Here is a 19,611-nt window from a genome sequence, read left to right on the forward strand (position 1 = left end):
CCTCGGTGTTGCTCCCGCGCCTCGCTCAGCCAGTGAGCGGGAGCCGGTCTGTATGTGGGATCCGAACCCTCGGACGGGAGCGCCGCTGCGCTTCCCAAGCGGCGCACTATCCAGTGCGCCACCGGGCCAGCCCCACTAATGATGTTTAAATAGACTCACTCTCATAGCTGTTTCCCCTCTTGGTTGTCTTAAATCCATTCCCCTCAGTACCTAAATTTTCATGCATTTACTGCTTTGCAGAATCCTGTTCTTAAAAGAACTTCAGGCAGCTGGTAAATTTAGTATTTCAAAGGTTTAAAGTAAATTCACATTACAAAAACACCTGCTTTATTTGCATTGTTTCCCAATGGAATTGTTCAGTAGTAACACTGCATATTTTGACAACAACCAAGAAGTTGACATTAGCCAGAAATAGTTGCTAATATTATAATCATCTTCTCATTTCTTAAAAATAATTATACTGCCAAACCAATGTTTCTCCCTCTTTCCTAAACTTCCTAGCTCCTTTAAAGCTCACGTCATCATATTATAGTATCCACTGTCCCTCCATTGTTTATATTATCCATAGACCTTGAAAGATATTCCCTGCAGTAGATTGAATTGTGTCCTCCCAAAGTTTAATGTGTTGGAGGTTTGGTTCCCACTGTGACAGTGTTAAGAGGGCGGGAAATACTATTATAATTGATAGGTGTGGCCTTGAAGAGGTGATTAATTTGATGGTTTAATGGAGGTCGTGGACGTGGTTCTGAGGGCTTTAAAAGGAAAGCCCACAACGACCTCTCTCTCTCTGCTCCGCCATTTTCTGCCACAAGAGACCCCTGCATTGCTGTAAAGCCATAACCAAAGAACGCCCTCACCAGATGTGTTCCCTGGACTTTGGACTTCCCAGCCTCTGAAACTGTAATCAATAAATTTTGCTTTTTTACAAATTACCCAGTTCCGGATTACTTTGTTATTAAGCAACAGAAACAGCCTAATACACTCCCCCGTATTTTAATACTTACAGAGTTTAACAGATGGCTCAATACCTCTTTTTTCACTACCCCTGCCATAATTCTTAATGATTCCAATATCCATTGAACAATATTTCCAATACTCAGGCCTCTCAATTTCTTGACCACCTGTCCTCCAATGATTTTCTCCTCTACCTGACCTCAGCTGCTAATTCCCATGGTTACATTACAGAAGTGGCCATTATCAATAACTGAAACTTCTCCACAGTTTCCATTTCAAACATCCTATTCTCTAATCTCCATCTCCTATATTTCCTACTCATCTCTTCTAATATCCACTCCAGGAATTCTTTAGCTCCCCTGGGTCCTCCAATCTATTGCTCTTGCCAACTTTTCTCTCTTTTGCAGCCCCCTTTTTCTCTCTCTGCTGCAGTGAGGCACTGCAAGCCTCAGTTCCTTGCTTACCCAGCTCAGTTTCCACTGTCCAATATTATAAATCACTTCCCTGTAGACACCGTCACTTCCCTTGCTACTGTCTATCTCTATCATACTTGTCTAGTAATACCCCAATCTAAGTTCAGTGCAACTGTCAGCCTTCTCTGTGCCTGCACACAAGTGACTGAACATGACTAGAGAACATATACAATCATGCTGACTGGTGACTTTAAATTTATGACCATAAACCTCAACAGTGACCTGCTGAAGTTTCGGGAAAGGTACCATTTGGAGAGAATACAATGTGAGCATGGGGTTCATGCTTCAGGACACAGTATATACCCTAAATCAATGAGCAGTATGCTGTATCCCAAACAGGTAAAATACATGGGTACTGGAACCAAGGATGGATGTAGGAGTGACCCCGTTTACCATCACTCACAATGACCTACTTGAGGGATTTGTGCTTCCCACCTCTGGAACTCTGGGCTCAGGTGACCCGGAGAGTGCGTGTTTCCTTAAATTTTTCACTCCAGGTGCCTCTCTTGCCTCTCCTCGTGTGTGTGTGTGTGTGTGTGTGTGTGTGTGTGTGTGTGTGTGTGTGTGACTTTGAAAAAAAGCAGCTCTCATCAGCCAAAGGCAAGTCTCAGAGAGAGACAGAGAAAGACTCATCTAGGGCTGTCAGCCACCAACATTCCCTGCAGGTAGAGGGATGAATGCTCAGTTGATCTAATCAAGCCCTCTCCTCCTCAGGTCCGTTGCTCTTTCTCTTCCTTTTGCTTGGTACACTCTTTTCCTAGATTTCCAAAGGACTCACTTCCACACTTCCCTCAGGCCTATGCTCAAGCACCTGTTTGCCAGAGAGGCCTTCCCTGACTGCTGTAGAACTCTATGCCTCAATATTCTCTCCTGTTACTCCTCTATTTTTCTTCATAACATTTAGCAATACCTGACACATTACATTTTATTACTTTAACTGGTTATTTTGGCCTTTCTCTACCAGAGCATATGTTCCATGAGGGCTCTGGTTTGTTTATATTTGTTGAATGCACAAACTAAAATGCCTTGAATTCATAGTACCCCCTCATGGAAGGCAGAGAGATTTAATGGAAGGAAGAGAGATTTATTTTATTTTTTTTAATTTTTATTTTATTTTATTTTATTTTTGTCCTTTTTGAGACCTGCTGCACCGCGCTCAGCCAGTGAGCGCTGTGAGTACACCAGTCATCCCTATATAGGATCCAAACCCGTAGCGGGAGCCCTGTGGTGCTCCCAGCGCCGCACTCTCCTGGGTGCGCCACAGGCTCGGCCCAGGAAGAGAGATTTAATGGAAGGAACTTAGAGTTTTGGAGTTAGACTAATTTTTTTTAACAGCTATATTTAGGTATAACTGACATATAATAAATTGTATATATTTAAGGCATAAACTCAATATGTTTTGACATATGTATACACTCATGAAACTAGCACCACAATTCAGATAATGAATGTATCCTTCATCCCCAAAAGTTTCCTCTTGGACTTCTGTAATCCCTTCTTTCTGCCCTTTTCCATCTGCAGGCAATCATTGATTTCCTTTCTGTTTTTAGAGCAGTTTGCATTTTCTAGAAATTTATGTAATTAAACAAAACCATCTGTATTCTTTTGGGGGGATGCCTCTGGCTTCTTTCACTCAGCATAATTATTCTGAGATTCATCCATGTTGTTTTGTGTGCATAATAGTTCATTCTTTCTGCTGAGAAATATTCCATTTATTTATTATTTACCTTGTAAATGGACATTTGGTTTGCTTATGATTTGGGGATTATTAAAAATAATGCTACTATAGGGGTTGGCCTGTGGCTCACTCGGGAGAGTGTGGTGCTAACACCAAGGCCACGGGTTCAGATCCCTATATAGGGATGGCTAGTTTGCTCACTGGGTGAGCGTGGTGCTGACAACACCAAGTCAAGGGTTAAGATCCCCTTACCGGTCATCTTTTAAAAAAATGAATAATAAATAAATAAATAAATAATAATGCTACTATGAATATTTGGGTATGTTTTTATGTGGACATAGCTTTCATCTCTTTCATTATTGGGCAAATATGTAGGAGTGGAATAATTGGGTCATATAATAGGTATGTGTTTAAACTTTTAAGAAATAGCCAAATTGTTTTCCAAAGTGGTTGTATCATTGTAAAATGTAAATTCCTACCAGATATGAGATTTCTGGTTGATCCACATCCTCATCAACACTGGGGATAGTCAGTCTTTCTAATTTTTTTTGTTTGTTTTTTGGCAGCTGGTCAGTATGGGGATCCAAATCCTTGACCTTGGTGTAATCAGCACCATGCTCTAATCAAGTGAACTAACCATCCAGCTCAAGAGTTGTTTTCTTGTTATTAAGTTTTGAGAATACACACACACACACAGAGTCTGGATGCAAGTCCTTTATCAGATATATGATTTGTAAATATTTGTCCCCAGTCTGTGGCCTGTCTTTTTATTCCCTTATTAGTGTAGAAGTTCTTGATTTTGATGAAGTCCATCTTACCAATTTTTAAATGATTCATGCTTTCAGTGTTGTATCTAAGCAATCTTTGCCTAACCTAAGGTCATAAAGATTTTCTTTTATGTTTTTTTCTAGGCATTTTATAGTTTCAGATATTACATTCAGATCTATGATCCATTTAGAGTTAATTTTTAAATATGGTCTGAGATATGGACCTAGTTCATGTCTTTTGTGTATTGTTATTCAATTGTTCCATCACCATTTGTTAAAAAAGTCTATCCTTTGTCCTTTGGATCGCCTCTGCACCTTGTTGAAAACCAATTGTTCATACATGTGTGAGTCTTTTTTTGGACTTTCTGTCCTATTGATCTATTTATCTATCTTGATGCCAATATCACCCTGTCTTAATTACTGTAGCTTTGTTATAAATCTTGAAGTGAGAGAGGTTAAATCCAGTCCCTTTCGTCTTATCTTAGATGGAAGCAAAGGACAGACTGATAAATTTTAATCCCAACTCAGACATTTAATACTTGTGTGATTTCAGACAAGTCAGTCAATTATGTTTATTCTTTGTTTATGTACTTGTTTATTGTTAGAATTACATATTATAATGTTAGATTAAATGCACATTATTATTAAGAGCCTGAGTGAGGAAGATGGCTCTGGAAATAAAAGGTATTGGAACTGCAGGGTAGTACTGGGAATGGATGAATTTAATGTGCTTATCAGGGGCCTCTCACTATCATTCTCAGCGCAGGGACATGCTCCTGCGTTTCTTCTCACATATTGAAGCTTTGCAGCAAATTGCTATCTATAGTGAAACTGATCACTTTGGGCTGAAATAACAACAATTAGAACAACAACAAATAAAAGTGAAAAACAAAAATTAAAGCTGGTCATGTTCCCTGAGTTTAAAATGATCATCCCACCGTATCAACAGTTTTCTGTATGTCTTTGTAAACTTTTTATCTAGAGAAGGTTTTTTTTTTTTTTTAAGATGACCAGTAAGGGGATCTTAACCCTTAGCTTGGTGTTGTCAGTGCCACGCTCAGCCAGTGAGCTAACTGGCCATCCCTATATAGGATCCAAACCCGTGGCCTTGGTGTTATCAGCACAGCACTCTCCTGAGTGAGCCACAGGCCGGCCCTAGAAAAGAAATTTTTTTAAAGAAAAGGAGTGCTTTCTACATATCACCTTGAAACTGAGGTTACAGTAGTTTTTTTGGCCTGCTTAGCATGTCTTTCTCCAACTCTCTTCTTTCTTTCAGTCTTTGCAATACCTGTCTCTGCCAGTCTCCCAGTGCCCCTAGTTACAGGTCAGCTCCACAATGAAGGGGAGGAGCTCGGCTACTTGCTAGGATCTGTTCCCAGCATCACAGCCTCACATTGCAGTGACCAACGGTGCTGCCCTCCTGGGGACCAAAGAGGACCCTGATCACTTTGTTTTGTGTCATGTGAGTGCTCTGCCCAACAGAATGGCTAGTGGACTGGAGAAATGTTTGTCTTTGATTGGATTCAGTCTTATCTGTCTTAAGATGGTGAGTTCACCATTCCATCTACCTGCAACTATTTAGGGGGAAAAAACACATTCCTTAACTTTCTCTATTTTGAAGTACTATGGAGTGAGGAGACAGAAATCAAAATACTTTTGTATCATACCAAGATTGTATATGTTTGCATGTTTGAAATTTAATGTGATATACTAGAGAAAGAAAACAAGATTATCATTATATTTTAAGAACAAAGATTTCTGGAAAATCTGTCAGCAGCTACTGACTTACTTCAATAGGCAGATTCAAAGGAAAAAATGAAATGGTAATGTGATCTGCTTCTAGCCTCTAAATTCTATTTAGAATTGCTTTGTGGTAGAGTTGAGTGTTGCGAAATTTGTGCAGACAAATACTCATGAAATGAAAGATTGCTCACATTTTGTATAAAAATGTTGTGATTAATTTATTACTGCTCTGATTTATATCTTACATTTTTCCAAATGGTGTTTTTCTTTTGGTCCTAACTTTCTAAACTTTCCTTTTCAGGTTGCTTCAGCAAAAACAGGTAAAATTTTCTGACATGCAAGATTTCCTTCTGCGTATTTGACTTACTTTTTCGTCATCAACTCGAGGGCTACTCTAAAATATGAAGGATATTTTCAGAAAAAAGTTTAACATTTTCTGAGCACTCAGCCTGGATGATAACTACTATATCAGGTGCTGGGGAGACGATAACCGGTAAAACAAAGAAATGTATCAAACTTAAAAGACAAGTCCTTGTAATTTATTCTTATTGAGTACGGCAATGTATGGAGTCATGCAGGCATGCATTTTCTTTTCTTTTTTTTTTTTTTTAAGATGACCAGTAAGGGGATCTTAACCCTTGACTTGGTGTTGTCAGCACCACGCTCTCCCAAGTGAGCTAACCGGCCATCCCTATGTAGGGATCCAAACCCATGGCCATGGTGTTATCAGCACCACACTCTCCCAAGTGAGCCATGGGACGGCCCTAGCCATGCATTTTCTCATACATGCTTAGCCATGAGTAAAATTCTACAATGATCATCGTTCCAGTCAAAGAAATAAAAACATAGTCACTAATAGTGAAGAGCCTAATTTATATAACTTTTGTTATTTGTCTTTTGGGGAAGTAGAGAAGAAAACTAGAAATGCTGTATGTGATTAAATTAAATTGTCAAGATTCCCTACTTTAATCAAAAAGGACTTTACACTTCTGATAGTGCATTTTTTTTTTTAAAAAGATGACCGGTAAGGGGATCTCAACCCTTGACTTGGTGTTGTCAGCGCCACGCTCAGCCAGTGAGCGAACTGGCCATCCCTATATAGGATCCAAACCCGCGGCCTTGGTGTTATCAGCACCGCACTCTACCGAGTGAGCCACGGGCCGGCCTCTGATAGTGCATTTTTAAGATAAAGACAACGGTAACTCAGAGCTGAAAAGGGGCTTTCTTTCAAAAAGATTTGATCACCATTTTTCTTGAATAAATGACTGAAAGCAAAAATAACTTGTTTAAAGGCCTCTCCTAGCTCATACATTCTAGAAATCTAAATCCCTGGAATATAAATTTATGTTTAATGGGATTTAGATTATCTATAGGAACCACATAATACCACTTATATCACCAATAAACTCTCACAGTGATTCAACATGAATTAGAACAGTTTTTGTTATTTTGTCTACACCACAGAAAAGGAAGTGGAATTAAGATAATTAAAAAATTTGGCTATATATAAAATTTATATATAGCCAAGCGATAAAATTTCATAAAATCCATGCATATACAATAGGTTTTAAAAATTATTTCTTGTTTTATTCTTATTCTCTTGCCATATTTTAAGAGACCTTCAGAATTGGTTAGAAAGCTATCAGAAGGACTGCTTGGTCATATACAAAGTAATTTTTCTTTAGTAAGTAGCCTTTGGGTGGGAAAACTTAGCTCTGTCTTCTCTTACAAGGTCCTAGCACATCCAGGACACAGAAAGCCCTCAGAATGGGCCCCATTTTTGTCCCCACAGCATCCACACTGTTGATGCTGTTAATTGATTCATCCTTTCTTTTCAAAAGATGGGATATGTTTTATTTATGCTGTATCAAATATTTCGTTTTAGGTATATGTATTTTGATTCTCTTTGGTCCCTGGCATCAGCTGTTCATCTGTGCCTGGCCACTGGGGCCTCATGGGCTAATTTAGATCTCTTTGAGTTGGTAGAATGAACAGATGCTGAGAATCAAAGGGTTTCATTTTTGACTGATCAGAGTGGTTGGCTGCACATCCAGGAAATAAAGTTTTCTCTTTCATCAATCTTGTAAGTAGGCTAAACAAAAAAGTAAGAAAGAGTAAGGAAGTATTGCTACTTTATGGAGCCCTATACCTGTCACTCAATCTGCTCATCTCTTACAGGGGAACATAGTACAGAGTCATTGATCTTTCATTGCTGGTGCTGGTCAGAGCCTGCCCTAGAACCAACTGTAAGACAGGCAACACATCTCTCCAGCCTGTTTGTGCCCCAGACTACCCAGAATCTCACTCTCACTGGCACCACTCCATATGGTCTGGCTTTTCAAAACCCATTAAAACTTGCTCATCTTGGTGTACACACACACACACACACACACACACACGCGCACGCATGCATACTTTCATACACACACACACACACACGCACGCATGCATACTTTCAAAGTGCTTTAACATACACCATATCACTTAATCTTTACAATGATCCTAAAATGTAGGTATTTTATGTTTCAGAGTAAATCCTACCATGTAGGTATTACTAATATTCTGCATTTCTCAAGGGAGAAAACTGAGACTAGAAGAGGTTAAATGACTCACACGTGGCCACAAATGAAAGTAAATAGCAGAGCCAGGGTTCAATCCCAGAATTCCTGAATCCAAATCCTTTGCTATTTTTCCACCACACACCCTGAGTTTCATTCTGCTGATACTGGCTTTCTGCATTACTCTTTCCAGGCGAATGCGCCTCTCCTAGCTCCGTTCAATGGGGCAAGTTTTGTGGCATCCTCGGGCCCTGTGACAGGACGGTGTGGAGATAGTTTGTGTCATGCTAGCCTTTTAGATGCCATTCAAACCACTCCATGAATGCACTAGCAGGCCTCCTATGTCTATGGCTAGTTTGGTTGTCATTTTCCCAGGAAGTTAGTTCCTTCAATGAGCAGGACTGGCTAATGTAGGAGATATGATAAACTGTGGGAACAAAGGAAACAAAAGGAGTTGAGAGACATCAAACTATCAGAGGAAAGAGGCATTGTGCACAGGACAAATAACTGGGGGAGCAGAAGAGGGATGTGTGTGAGAGTGGGATGAAATGGGGAGCCCCCCTGCTGGGGCTTTATATTTTGCAAGGGGGAGAGGGGACATAAGTTCTTCCTGCAAAATCAGCTTCAACTGGCAAATGGCTAAGAAGAGCAGGCCATCATATACAACTATCAAAATTGTCTTTCTATGGCAAAAGAGACAGTCCTGGGTGATGTTCAAGGAATGTCTGGCAGTGCACAGTGGAGACTTTGTTCATTTTTTCAACATGGTTATTTCTGAGATGCTGCCAAAGCCAACTTTCTGGGCTATTGGTACAGAAGGAGAGAGTTGTCTGTATCATGCTAGTAGGGATTTGGCTGCAGGAGACGGAGGAGATAATACTGGCAAATCACACATCTGTATTTATTCTTTCTCCCTCTTTGCCCTACAGTTTTGTTTGTTTTGCCTTTTAGTTTTGAATTTGACATATAGTAATTTTACCCAGCAAATGAAATATGTTAAACATAAAAGCCCAAGGGCCAGTTTTAGACAACTGAAGACTGTCTTAACAAGCACAGCTCATCTGTGCTGAAACTAAGGCTGGGTTAAGATGGGGTTTAGGTCCTCATTAAAGTCCACAGCATAGAGTTTAAGAGGAAATGATGAAATGGTGCTCCCTGAAACATCTCTTCTTTAAATTTAATTAGACAAATTATACTCAAACTAGTAGATGCCCTGGGAAGGCAATCAACATTAGGGCTAATAAAAAGCTTGAATAGTATAAAAGGGCTGGAGGAGGTATTGTAGAACCTTTCTAGCACTTATGAGAGGTAAATTAACACCAATTGCTAAACATAGAAACTGGATAAATTTCAATATTCATTTAGAAATTAATTTTATGATGCTGTCCTAAGTATTAAAATACAGGTTATACTTAAATCATTCAAAGTTTGGCATGTTCACACATGTGCACAAAGTATTTGATAGATATTTACACACTGGGAGACACAATTATGGTCTGACTTTGGAGTTTTGGCAGATCTGGGTTCAAATTCTGGCAAGTTTCCCTACTAGCTTTTTTTGGGTGCGTGTGATCCGAACCCTCGGGCGGGAGCACTGCCGCGCTTCCCAAGCGGCGCACTATCCAGTGCGCCACCGGGCCGGCCCAAAACCCAGCTATTTTCATTTGACCTTTTCTTCTACTTGAATCTCCTACATCCAGGACATTTTTGTGTCTGTGGATTTTTGTAAAGTAGTAAATCTGACAACCATACTATATCTCCTACCCCATAACCAAAATACAGGAGTGCCTTGTGTAAGCTCATGACATAAGCATTTATATCCCCCTGGCAAACCATGGCCAGGCACAAGTGAACAAGTGAAGTGGGACCACAGCATCTCGTTCTTATGCTGAGGCAAATGTTCTGTAGAGAAAGGGATAATAAGCTTATTTTTATTATATACAGAAGAATCTGAAAATTGTTCTACTCTGATAATACAAAAGAAAGTAGTATGGCGTAATTATAACAAAGAATTCAATTCTCCTTCCTTCTTCCTTTACCTTAAATGCCATTTGGGAAATGTGCAAGGTGCATGAGGGAGTGACCACAGCCATTGGGCAGAGGTAGGGGCACAGAGGTGGTCCCAGCTGGAGGCAGCTGTAGCACAGCTGTGGGACAGGAGGGGGGATCATTGGCAAAGCAGCCTGGAAACTTCACAGAACACCAAACTAGAGTAGAATCCTCTGTAATAAAGTCCCTCAGTCATTCCCACCTGTCAGAGTTTTTTCCCTCAATCACTTCCCACTCTCTTTTTACTCTTTTAGAGGTACAAAAAGTGCAAATTACTCCACAGACAACTGGGCAAAACCTCTTTGAAATCCCATCCCTGAATGAGAGGTCTGAGCTTTCTGGCTCTCTTCTGGAGATAGCTTTGCCTTCCTTTTTCTCTGTTTTTCCTTGATCTGGGGGAAATATGGGCAAAGCTTATGTTTGAAGGATGGCATGAGAATAATTTAGTTTGAAGAGTAAAATGTTTGATTGGGTTTTTTTGTTTCGTGTTTTTGGCTGCTGGCCAGTATGGGGATCTGAGTCCTTGAAGAAGAGTAAAATGATGGAAGAAGTAATCCTTGTATATATCCTGGCTAATGTACAACTTCCCAATATCTTTCAGCTCCTGAAATACCCACTATTAATCAGGCATATTCAAAAATCAGCAACAGTATCACTGTAGAATGGGCTACAGTGCCAGGGGCCACCAGTTACCTCCTCACAGCTGAAGACGGGGACACAGTCATTGAAACCATGGTGGCCAATTCCCCAGGCACTGTGACAGGCCTGAAGGCTGCGACCTTGTACACAATCACTATCAAATCCATCAGTGCTATGGGGAGAAGCCAGGAATCACCTCCAAAGCAGGCAAAGACAGGTAGTGGAATGTTCGTCCTCGGTTGAGCATTTGCTTGTGACCTGAGTGAGTCATACCAGTGCAGCAAATGCATAATGTAATTTGGTGTCACATGAGTGCCTACAATTCAGGGCCCATAGGAAACCTGGGTATCTTTGCAGGAGGTGGTATAAAATGCCAGATGCTTTGCCTTGGAAAATAAAGCCCATTTCTGGGCATCTTTAAAAGCATCTCTGCTTTTAAATCTCTGTAAAAGGGATTTCTGGGCCGGCCCGGTGGCGCACTGCTACAGTGCGCCGCTTGGGAGTGCGGCGGTGCTCCCGCCGAGGGTTCGGATCCCACATACAGACCGGTTCCCGCTCACTGGCTGAGCGAGGTGCGGGTGCAACACCGAGGGTTGCGATCCCGTTGCCGGTCCCGGTCCAGTACGGGCGCGACACCGAGGGTTGCGATCCGTTGCTGGACACGAAAAAAGACAAAAAGGAAAAAAAAAAAAAAGGGGGGGATTTCTGTTTTTAACCATCCAAATAAAGAACACATAGTAGGAATTTTGCTGCACTTTGACGGCATGGCATATATGTTAATGAATAAAAACATTTGGAGTTTGTCATCAGCATTCCTTAAATTGAGTTGACAAAATTGTACCTAGGCATATTTCTGAAAAGTTATGTACACATTCAATAGTTTAAACATCATTTCCCCCTGTGATTTATATTATGATTATAAGATGTTTTACGTAATTTCTGACCAATTTCCAGTTGAAAGTAGTACCTAATATCTAGAGTTTCTCTGTTCCCAGTTCATCTGCAAAGTCATTTATGATTAATACACACTTAAATAACAATTATTTAATGGAACTCTGCCATGAAAACTTTTACTTTTTAAAATTCTTTTATAATTATTTGCTAATCAACCTCAATTTACTTATTTCTATATTTGAATTATCCTCTCTTGGACTTCTGTAACACAAATGTATGTGTTTTTGTTTTTTTAGTGTTGGCTGCACCAGTTCTAGAAGTAAGCTGTCCAAGTCCAGATTCTATTCTTGTGCAGTGGGAAGCCGTATATATGGCAATTGGGTTCTCTGTGTCCATTATGCAAGCCAATGGCTTGGGTACAATATGGAAAGAGAATACTACAAACACCTCCTTGACATTCACCAGTTTAGATGCCGGGACTCTCTACACCATAAAGGCCTATGCATGGAATGCCAATGGAATCCCTGGAGATGACTCCACCTGTAATCAAAGAACAAGTAAGGTCTTCTCAGCTCAGCCTCAGACAACCTCATTTTTGATTAATGAGGGGGCTGTGCAGCTTAGCTGTCAAGAGCAGTGTTAAGTGATAAGAACAGAGTAGCTCGCAGCAGCTATTTAAATGTATTTTGAAGTTACTTATAGTGCCTTAACTATTCCTCCTCAGTAGTTTAAATGCTTACTGCATGCATAAAAAAATGCTGCTCAGAATTCATAGAGTATGACACCTCCCCCTCTGCTATCCACCTCAAGTTCGGCATATCATTCAATACCACCCAGAAGGAGATGATTCTTGCTAGGTTTCCAATCACGCTTGTCCCTTGCTGGGTTCAGGCCGATAGTGTAAACAAAAAGAATTGGGCCAAGCTGGAATTAATTTATTCAACACTTAGAGAGTGTGTGCCAGCTTTCAGCTGGCATTGTTCTACAGACACAGCAGCAAACAAAACAAAGTTTCTGCTGTCATGGTGCTTTATTCTTGGGGAGAATCAGTGTGTCACATCTATTTCCCAAAGGCCTTGACTTAGGCCAAGGCTGACATATAGGGCTTCCCACCACCTTTCCTCTATCGTAGGCTGGGAAGCCAGAGCATGTTGTGTGTTCTCTCACCACCCCACCCCAGGAGTACCCCAACCAGGGGATCCTACAGCACAGTAACTGAAGTCCAAACTGAGCTTCTGGAGTGAGCCAAAAGAATGAGAGGGAATGAGGGAAGGGGACAGACAGAGACAGAGACATGTTTTATTCTTCTCTTGAGGCAGAGTAAGCCGTCCACTGGCAATGTGGCCTAAGCAGATGTTAGACTCTCACCAACCAGATTAGCTGTTTCATCCCTTGGGGAAGTCCAAGGAAAAGGTGGAAAGAATCCAGAAATGTTTTCTCTCCAACTTTCCCTGGAATTGGAAGGCAATGAAGGCCCAATTGTCTGTGAGCCAAGGCAGAAATGTAGGGAGAAGAGAAAGGTTTGCATTTTGTTATACTTCTCTAGGGAGAAAACATAGCAAGTAGCCCCAAGGGGATTTATGATGGGCTTGGTGAATCAGACTGTCTGTGATAGACCAGTCTCCCTAGTCCTTTGCCTAGGCTGTCTTTTCTTTTTTTCTCTTTTCTTTCTCTTCCCTTACCTTTCTCTTTACTCCCTCCGTCCGTCCCTCTCTCCCCCTCCCCCTCCCTCCCTCTCCCCCCCCCTCCTTCTTTACCTCTTCAAACATTTATTGAGGGTCCACTATGTGCTGGGCGTAGTTTCGCTGATGAGAATACAAAATCAAATAAAGCATGATTTTTACACTCAAAGAACTGATGTGTCCAAGGAGAGATCAAAGCACAACTCAACAGTTCATTTCCGTGTAATGGGTGCTTTGATAGAAGATGTGTGGGCACAGGGTGGTACAGGAGGAGCATCCATATCAGATGCTGGGAACCGAGAGAACCAGCTCCTAGAGATGACTGGTTTCTTAAAGCCTCCCCTCCACTTGTTTCCCTATGTTCTAAAAAACTTTGGAGAATTTGGATTTAGCCTCTGTATCAGTTTTCTAGGGCTGCTATAACAAAGTACCACCAACTGGGTGGCTTAAACAACAGAAATTTATTGTTTCACTGTTCTGGAGGCTATTAAGTCTGAAATCAAGGTGTTGGCAGGGTTGGTTCCTTCTGCGGGCTCTATTCCAGGCTTTCTCCTTGGCTTGTAAATGGCCATCTTCATGTTCACATGGCATTTGCCCTATATGCATATGTCTGTGTGTAAATTTCTTTTTAAGGACATTAGTAATACTGGATTAGGGCCCGCCCTAATGACCTCATCTTAACTGATCTTAAACAATGACCCATAGCAGGGTCATTGCATCTGCTATGACCCTATTTCCAAATAAGGTCTCATTCTGAAAGTACTAGGGTTTAGAAGTGTAACATGAATTTGCGGGAGACCCAACTGAACCCATAAAAACCTCACGTTACTCTATCTATTTTTCCTAGTTCTCCCGTGCCCCATGTGGGAAAAGCAGGGTGTCCTAAAACACTACAGGCTACCACTGCTAGCCTTGGGCCTAGCACTACCCCAAAGTAGACCTGCCTCTGCAGACATGTTGACATGCAGGTGGAGAAGAGCCTGTCAGGATGGCCTATGAGAGAAACATGGCAGGTGCCTGCTTTTCAGAGAATGAGTTAGGTCCATGTATCCTCAAAAAGGCCTTTTCTGTTTACCCCAGATGTGTCCAAAGAGATGCTGCTTTCTGTTCACAGGCTGTCCAAAAGTTTTTGAAAGCCTGCTGGGTGGTCTTTGTTATAGCAGGGTTCCAAAGGAGAATTGAGGCCAACTTTTCTCCTCCTCAGCCCAGGAGGACACCTCCTCAAGCTTTTTAAATGGGATAACCCTAAAGAAAGGGAGGCATATTTATAAGAATATAAGGGAAAGTGCTTTAGAGACACTAGAAGACTGCCTTGAGCTGGCCAGTTAGGTCAGTTGGTTAGAGCATGGCCTTGTAACACCAAGGTCAAGAGTTCAGGTCCCCGGGGCCGGCCCGGTGGCGCACTGCTATAGTGCGCCGCTTGGGAAGCGCGGTGGCACTCCCGCCGAGGGTTCGGATCCCACATACAGGCCGGTTCCCGCTCACTGGCTGAGCGAGGCGCGGGGGCAACGCTGAGGGTTGTGATTCCGTTGCCGGTCCCGGTCCGGTACGGGGGCGACACTGAGGGTTGCGATCCGTTGCCGGACACGGAAAAAGACAAAAAGGAAAAAAAAAAAAAAAGAGTTCAGGTCCCCATACCTGCCAGCTGCCTAAATAGATAGATAAACAAACAAACAAATACATAAACAAATGACTGCCTTAATGTTTGATCATGACACTTGATACTCTCCTTCCTTGCCTTTGATTTAGAATGGAAAGAAAGTCTGCTCCTCTAGAAACAATTATGACTTAAAAGCTATTACAGTAAAAGTCTTAGTACATGTTCAAAAGTGAAGAAGAGATATGTTTAGCTTCATCAATCAATAATAGAGAAAATATTTGGACTATCACTGAATAACATCATACTCACATGGCCCTTTTAGCCCTTCACTTTTATAATTTCGCTTAATTCTTCTAACCACTTGTCAAATAGTATATTCATTCATTCATTCATTGAAAATATGCTTTTTTAACACCTGTTAGGCACTGATCTTATTAGATCCATTTTACAGATGAGAAAAATATTACCAAATAACAAAACGATTAATATGGTCAAGGTCACATAGCTAATTATGGATTTGTATAGTTAATGGCAGATGTGTTACCTGTTCTCAGGTATCCTGAATTCCAATTTTATGCTTTGAACACTTGTAATTATCCAATTATTGGGGCAACTTATCCTCTGAGCTCCACAACATTGTTAAACCAAATCTTACTTGGGTTCTTGAGGCTATTACAAAATCTTAACTGTTTCTCAAAAATATAGGTCCTCATGCCCCTGCCAACATTCAAGTCTCTTTTGATAGTGGGACCCTGAAGGCATCTGTTTCGTGGGCACCAACAGAAGGAGCTTTCAACTATACTGTGATGGCTTTGAGTGACTCTTCAGAGCTGAGCTGTAGTACAACTTTTAGTTCCTGCACCATCTCCTCCCTCCAATGTGGAACTGAGTACCTGATTTCAGTTTTAGCAAGTAATGATGCTGGATCTAGTGAATCATCTTCAGCAGCAACCCTGAAAACTGGTATGTAAACAAGATTGTGATCGCTGAAGGGCTGGCAAGTCAAAGTGATAAGGGAAACAGATAATATCTGACTGTGTTCTAGAACACTCTGGAAAGAGTGAAAACGAAAGCCGGTCTCAATGAAAGCATTGAGTTGAACATTCTGATGAGTTGGAATAATATTGATAGTGAAACCAGATATTGTGCATTGCAAAAAGCACTTCTTTGAAAATTAGGAGGCCTGGCTCCTATTCTAGATCTTTTATTAATTAGTTTTTTTCTTTTTCTTTTGTAAGGATATAAAAATTCTAAGATCCAGTTTGAGTTATACACAGCTCTAATTGTGCAGTACAGATAACTGCCTCTTCTTTACGTCATGTTTCATGATCTAGGCTTGATGGAGCTATTTTTAAAAGATAAAGGTAGGGGCAAGCCCGTGGCTCACTCAGGAGAGTGTGGTGCTGATAACACCAAGGCCACAAGTTTGGATCCCGTATAGGGATGGCCGGTTAGCTCACTGGCTGAGCGTGGTGCTGACAACACCGAGTCAAGGGTTAAGATCCCCTTACCAGTCATCTTAAAAAAAAAAAAGATAAAGGTAGGATATTTCTAGTTCTGAATATGTGTTTAGATATTTTTCGCCACAAGTTTGGATCCCGTATAGGGATGGCCGGTTAGCTCACTGGCTGAGCGTGGTGCTGACAACACCGAGTCAAGGGTTAAGATCCCCTTACCAGTCATCTTAAAAAAAAAAAAGATAAAGGTAGGATATTTCTAGTTCTGAATATGTGTTTAGATATTTTTCCATTTTCATTCTTATCAGAGACATAAAGACATACATATGCGGAGGTTTACTCTTCTATTTAGAAATATCTGTGGTGGGGGATGGAAACTAACATATAGTGAAAACCTACTATATCTCAGGCACTATAAATACATTCTTTTATTTAATTCTCATGATAACTCAGTGAGGTAGGCTCTATTATCTCCTTTTTCATATAATTGAAGCTCAGAGAGGTTAAATAATGTTCCCAAGGGTACACTGTTAGTAAGTGGTAGTAGAGCTGGGATTCACGCTCAAGTTTGCCTGATTTCAATCCTCTAAGCCAAAGATAACGTATGTAATTACAATAATGTCCACTTTATCTAACCGAATTACATCGTTCTAAGTTTAAAAGGCTTCTGAGCAGAGAGGAAAGGAGCTGTCATCAGGCCAATAGGCTCTACTCAGGAAAAAATACACCCAATCCCACATACCCACAGTTTCTTAGAGTCATGTTAAATTAAGGTCACTGATAACAAACTTGGTCATTTGGCTTCTCTTTTGACAACTATAATTTAATGTGGATGATACATTAGAAGTGGTTATGAGGATGGGATTGCTGAGAGTGAGAAAAGAAGTAATAACCACTTTCAAAAGCGTAACAGTTCTGAGTTAGTCATTTAATGCAGCAGAAAACTACCCAGTGTTTTTCCATCTTGGGCGTGTTAAGAGCATCTGGGGAGCTTTTATAAAATGCCAGTACCAGGTCTCACCTAAGACCAATTAAACTGGAGTTGCTTAGAATAGATTCTGAATATGTATAGTTTGTAAAATCTCCCCAGGTAATTGTAATGTGCATTCAGGGTTAGGTGCTACTGAAATAGTCCTGCACACTTATCAGTCCAGGAGGTACCACTGTAGTTTGTGTATAACACAATCAGTTGTGATCTTAGAAACAACTTTGATTTCTCAATGAAAGAACTACATTTAGAAAGTACTATGTGTTTCCTGGGGCCTAGAAATGTGTAATATATTTTAAGAAAATTTCCATTGGAGATGACTAAAATTTTAAAGGCTCAAGGCTTGAACGAATAAACTTCATTTCTTTTTTTTTTTAATTTTTATTGAATCAAAATTTATTATACATATTTTGGGGGTTCAACATTGAGATATGTTGATCAAATCAATATTACTAGCATATATATTGTTACAAATTGTAATTATTCTTCATGCCCCTTGTCCAATCCCTCCCCATCCCGCTTTCTCTCCCCCTCCCCCTTTCTCTCCCCCTCCCCCCTCTAATCACCCCAGATGTCTTCTCACCCTCTGTAAGAATAATGGTTACTCCGTTGATTTGCTGCCCAAATGATCTGTCCAACGCTGAGAGGCATGATCAGGTCCCCCAATACTATCATAGAGCAGATGTCTCTTCCGTCACTATGAAATGGGCTCTGTGGAGACAGACATCCTCCTCCTTTCTTTATTTCTGCTGGTGACTCTCCTTGTGTCAACTCACTCCAGTGGCTGGCAGATGATCTGCATGGTGGTTGTGGCATCTAGCTGCCTTCGCAGCAGCCATGGTTGTCGTGGTGGCTGTGGTGGGCCACCCACGTGGAGATGTTTTTGGCCTGCTCTGTGGTGCTGGCAGTGTGCCTGGTTGTGGAGAGTGTCTGATCTCCGGTTCCAAGCTCTGGGTCCCTGAGTGGGTCCCGAGGCACTGGCACAGTGTGCCAGGTTGTTGGGGGGGGGTCCAGTCCTCTTCTCCATGCCCCAGGTCCCCAAGCAGGCCCCAAGGTGCTAGCACAGGGTGCCTGGTTGTAGTAGGGGGTTCCGTTATAAACCTCATTTCAATGTATTCCTTCAGAAGAGTTCATTCCATGCTACTCCTGGATAAATGAGACAATTGCCTTAACACAGAAAAACAGGCAATATTAACCAAGGCAATTGATGCCTGTTTCTGACATAGTCTAGCATGTATTATGTGAGATAAATTTTAGGACATCTGAGGATTCTCCTTGGTTTGCACTGAACAAATTATTTGATTTGTTCCTTGTCTATAGCATCTAGTATTTTAAGTTTCTACTTACAGTGCTCCCTGGAGGATGGAACGGGCATGAGAATGCGTTCTGTCATTCAGTGCATGAGAGGCTGCTGTTGGCAGAACTGTCTGTACTATGGGGGCTCTACACACAAACCCCCAGAAAGATCCACCTCCATCCCTTCCTAGCTCTGTGAGCTTGAGCAATTCTCCTAAGCTCTATGAGCCTCAGTTTCCTCAATTGTAAAATGATAATTGTTGGAAAAATTAGAGAAAATTTTAATAGAGAGCACAATGAATGATGACTACTTTTTATCTCAAAAAACAAACAACTTCAGGCCGGCCTGTGGCTCACTTGGTAGAGTGCGGTGCTGATAACACCAAGGCCACGGGTTCGGATCCTATATAGGGATGGCCGGTTTGCTCACTGGCTGAGCATGGTGCTGACAACACCAAGCCAAGGGTTGAGATCCCCTTACCAGTCATCTTTTAAAAAAAAAAAAACAAACAACTTCTGGGTTATTCACTATTCCACTCAGGCCAGACTGGTTTCATCTCTGGATGAGGTCAAATCTTTCACCAAACATTCTTTTTTTTTTTTTTTCTTTTTTTTGTCTTTTTTCGTGTCCGGCAACGGATCGCAACCCTCAGTGTCGCGCCCGTACCGGACCGGGACCAGCAACGGGATCGCAACCCTTGACGTCGCGCCCGCACCTCGCTCAGCCAGTGAGCGGGAACCAGTCCGTATGTGGGATCCGAACCCTCGTCGGGAGCGCCGCCGCGCTCCTAAGCGGTGCACCGTAGCAGTGCGCCACCGGGCTGGCCCTTTCA

The 19,611-nt window shown here is 41.5% G+C and overlaps 1 protein-coding gene across 2 annotated transcripts in view; it reads left to right on the forward strand.

Annotated features, from left to right (window-relative positions):
* Positions 1 to 5,355: 5,355 nt before the first annotated feature.
* The window catches only part of FNDC7 (fibronectin type III domain containing 7), a 28,352-nt gene continuing 14,096 nt past the window's right edge, over positions 5,356 to 19,611 (forward strand). Inside the window, exons 1-5 of one of the 2 annotated variants that reach the window (XM_008566267.1) lie at positions 5,356 to 5,418; positions 5,917 to 5,935; positions 10,824 to 11,078; positions 12,052 to 12,312; positions 15,743 to 16,000. In XM_008566267.1, coding sequence (XP_008564489.1) covers positions 5,356 to 5,418; positions 5,917 to 5,935; positions 10,824 to 11,078; positions 12,052 to 12,312; positions 15,743 to 16,000 — 856 coding nt within the window. The remainder of the gene's footprint in view (positions 5,419 to 5,916; positions 5,936 to 10,823; positions 11,079 to 12,051; positions 12,313 to 15,742; positions 16,001 to 19,611) is intronic. The other variant, XM_008566275.1, reaches the window with a different exon arrangement.

This window comes from Galeopterus variegatus, unplaced genomic scaffold (genome assembly GCF_000696425.1).
Source record: "Galeopterus variegatus unplaced genomic scaffold, G_variegatus-3.0.2 Scaffold16, whole genome shotgun sequence".
NCBI lineage: Eukaryota > Metazoa > Chordata > Mammalia > Dermoptera > Cynocephalidae > Galeopterus > Galeopterus variegatus.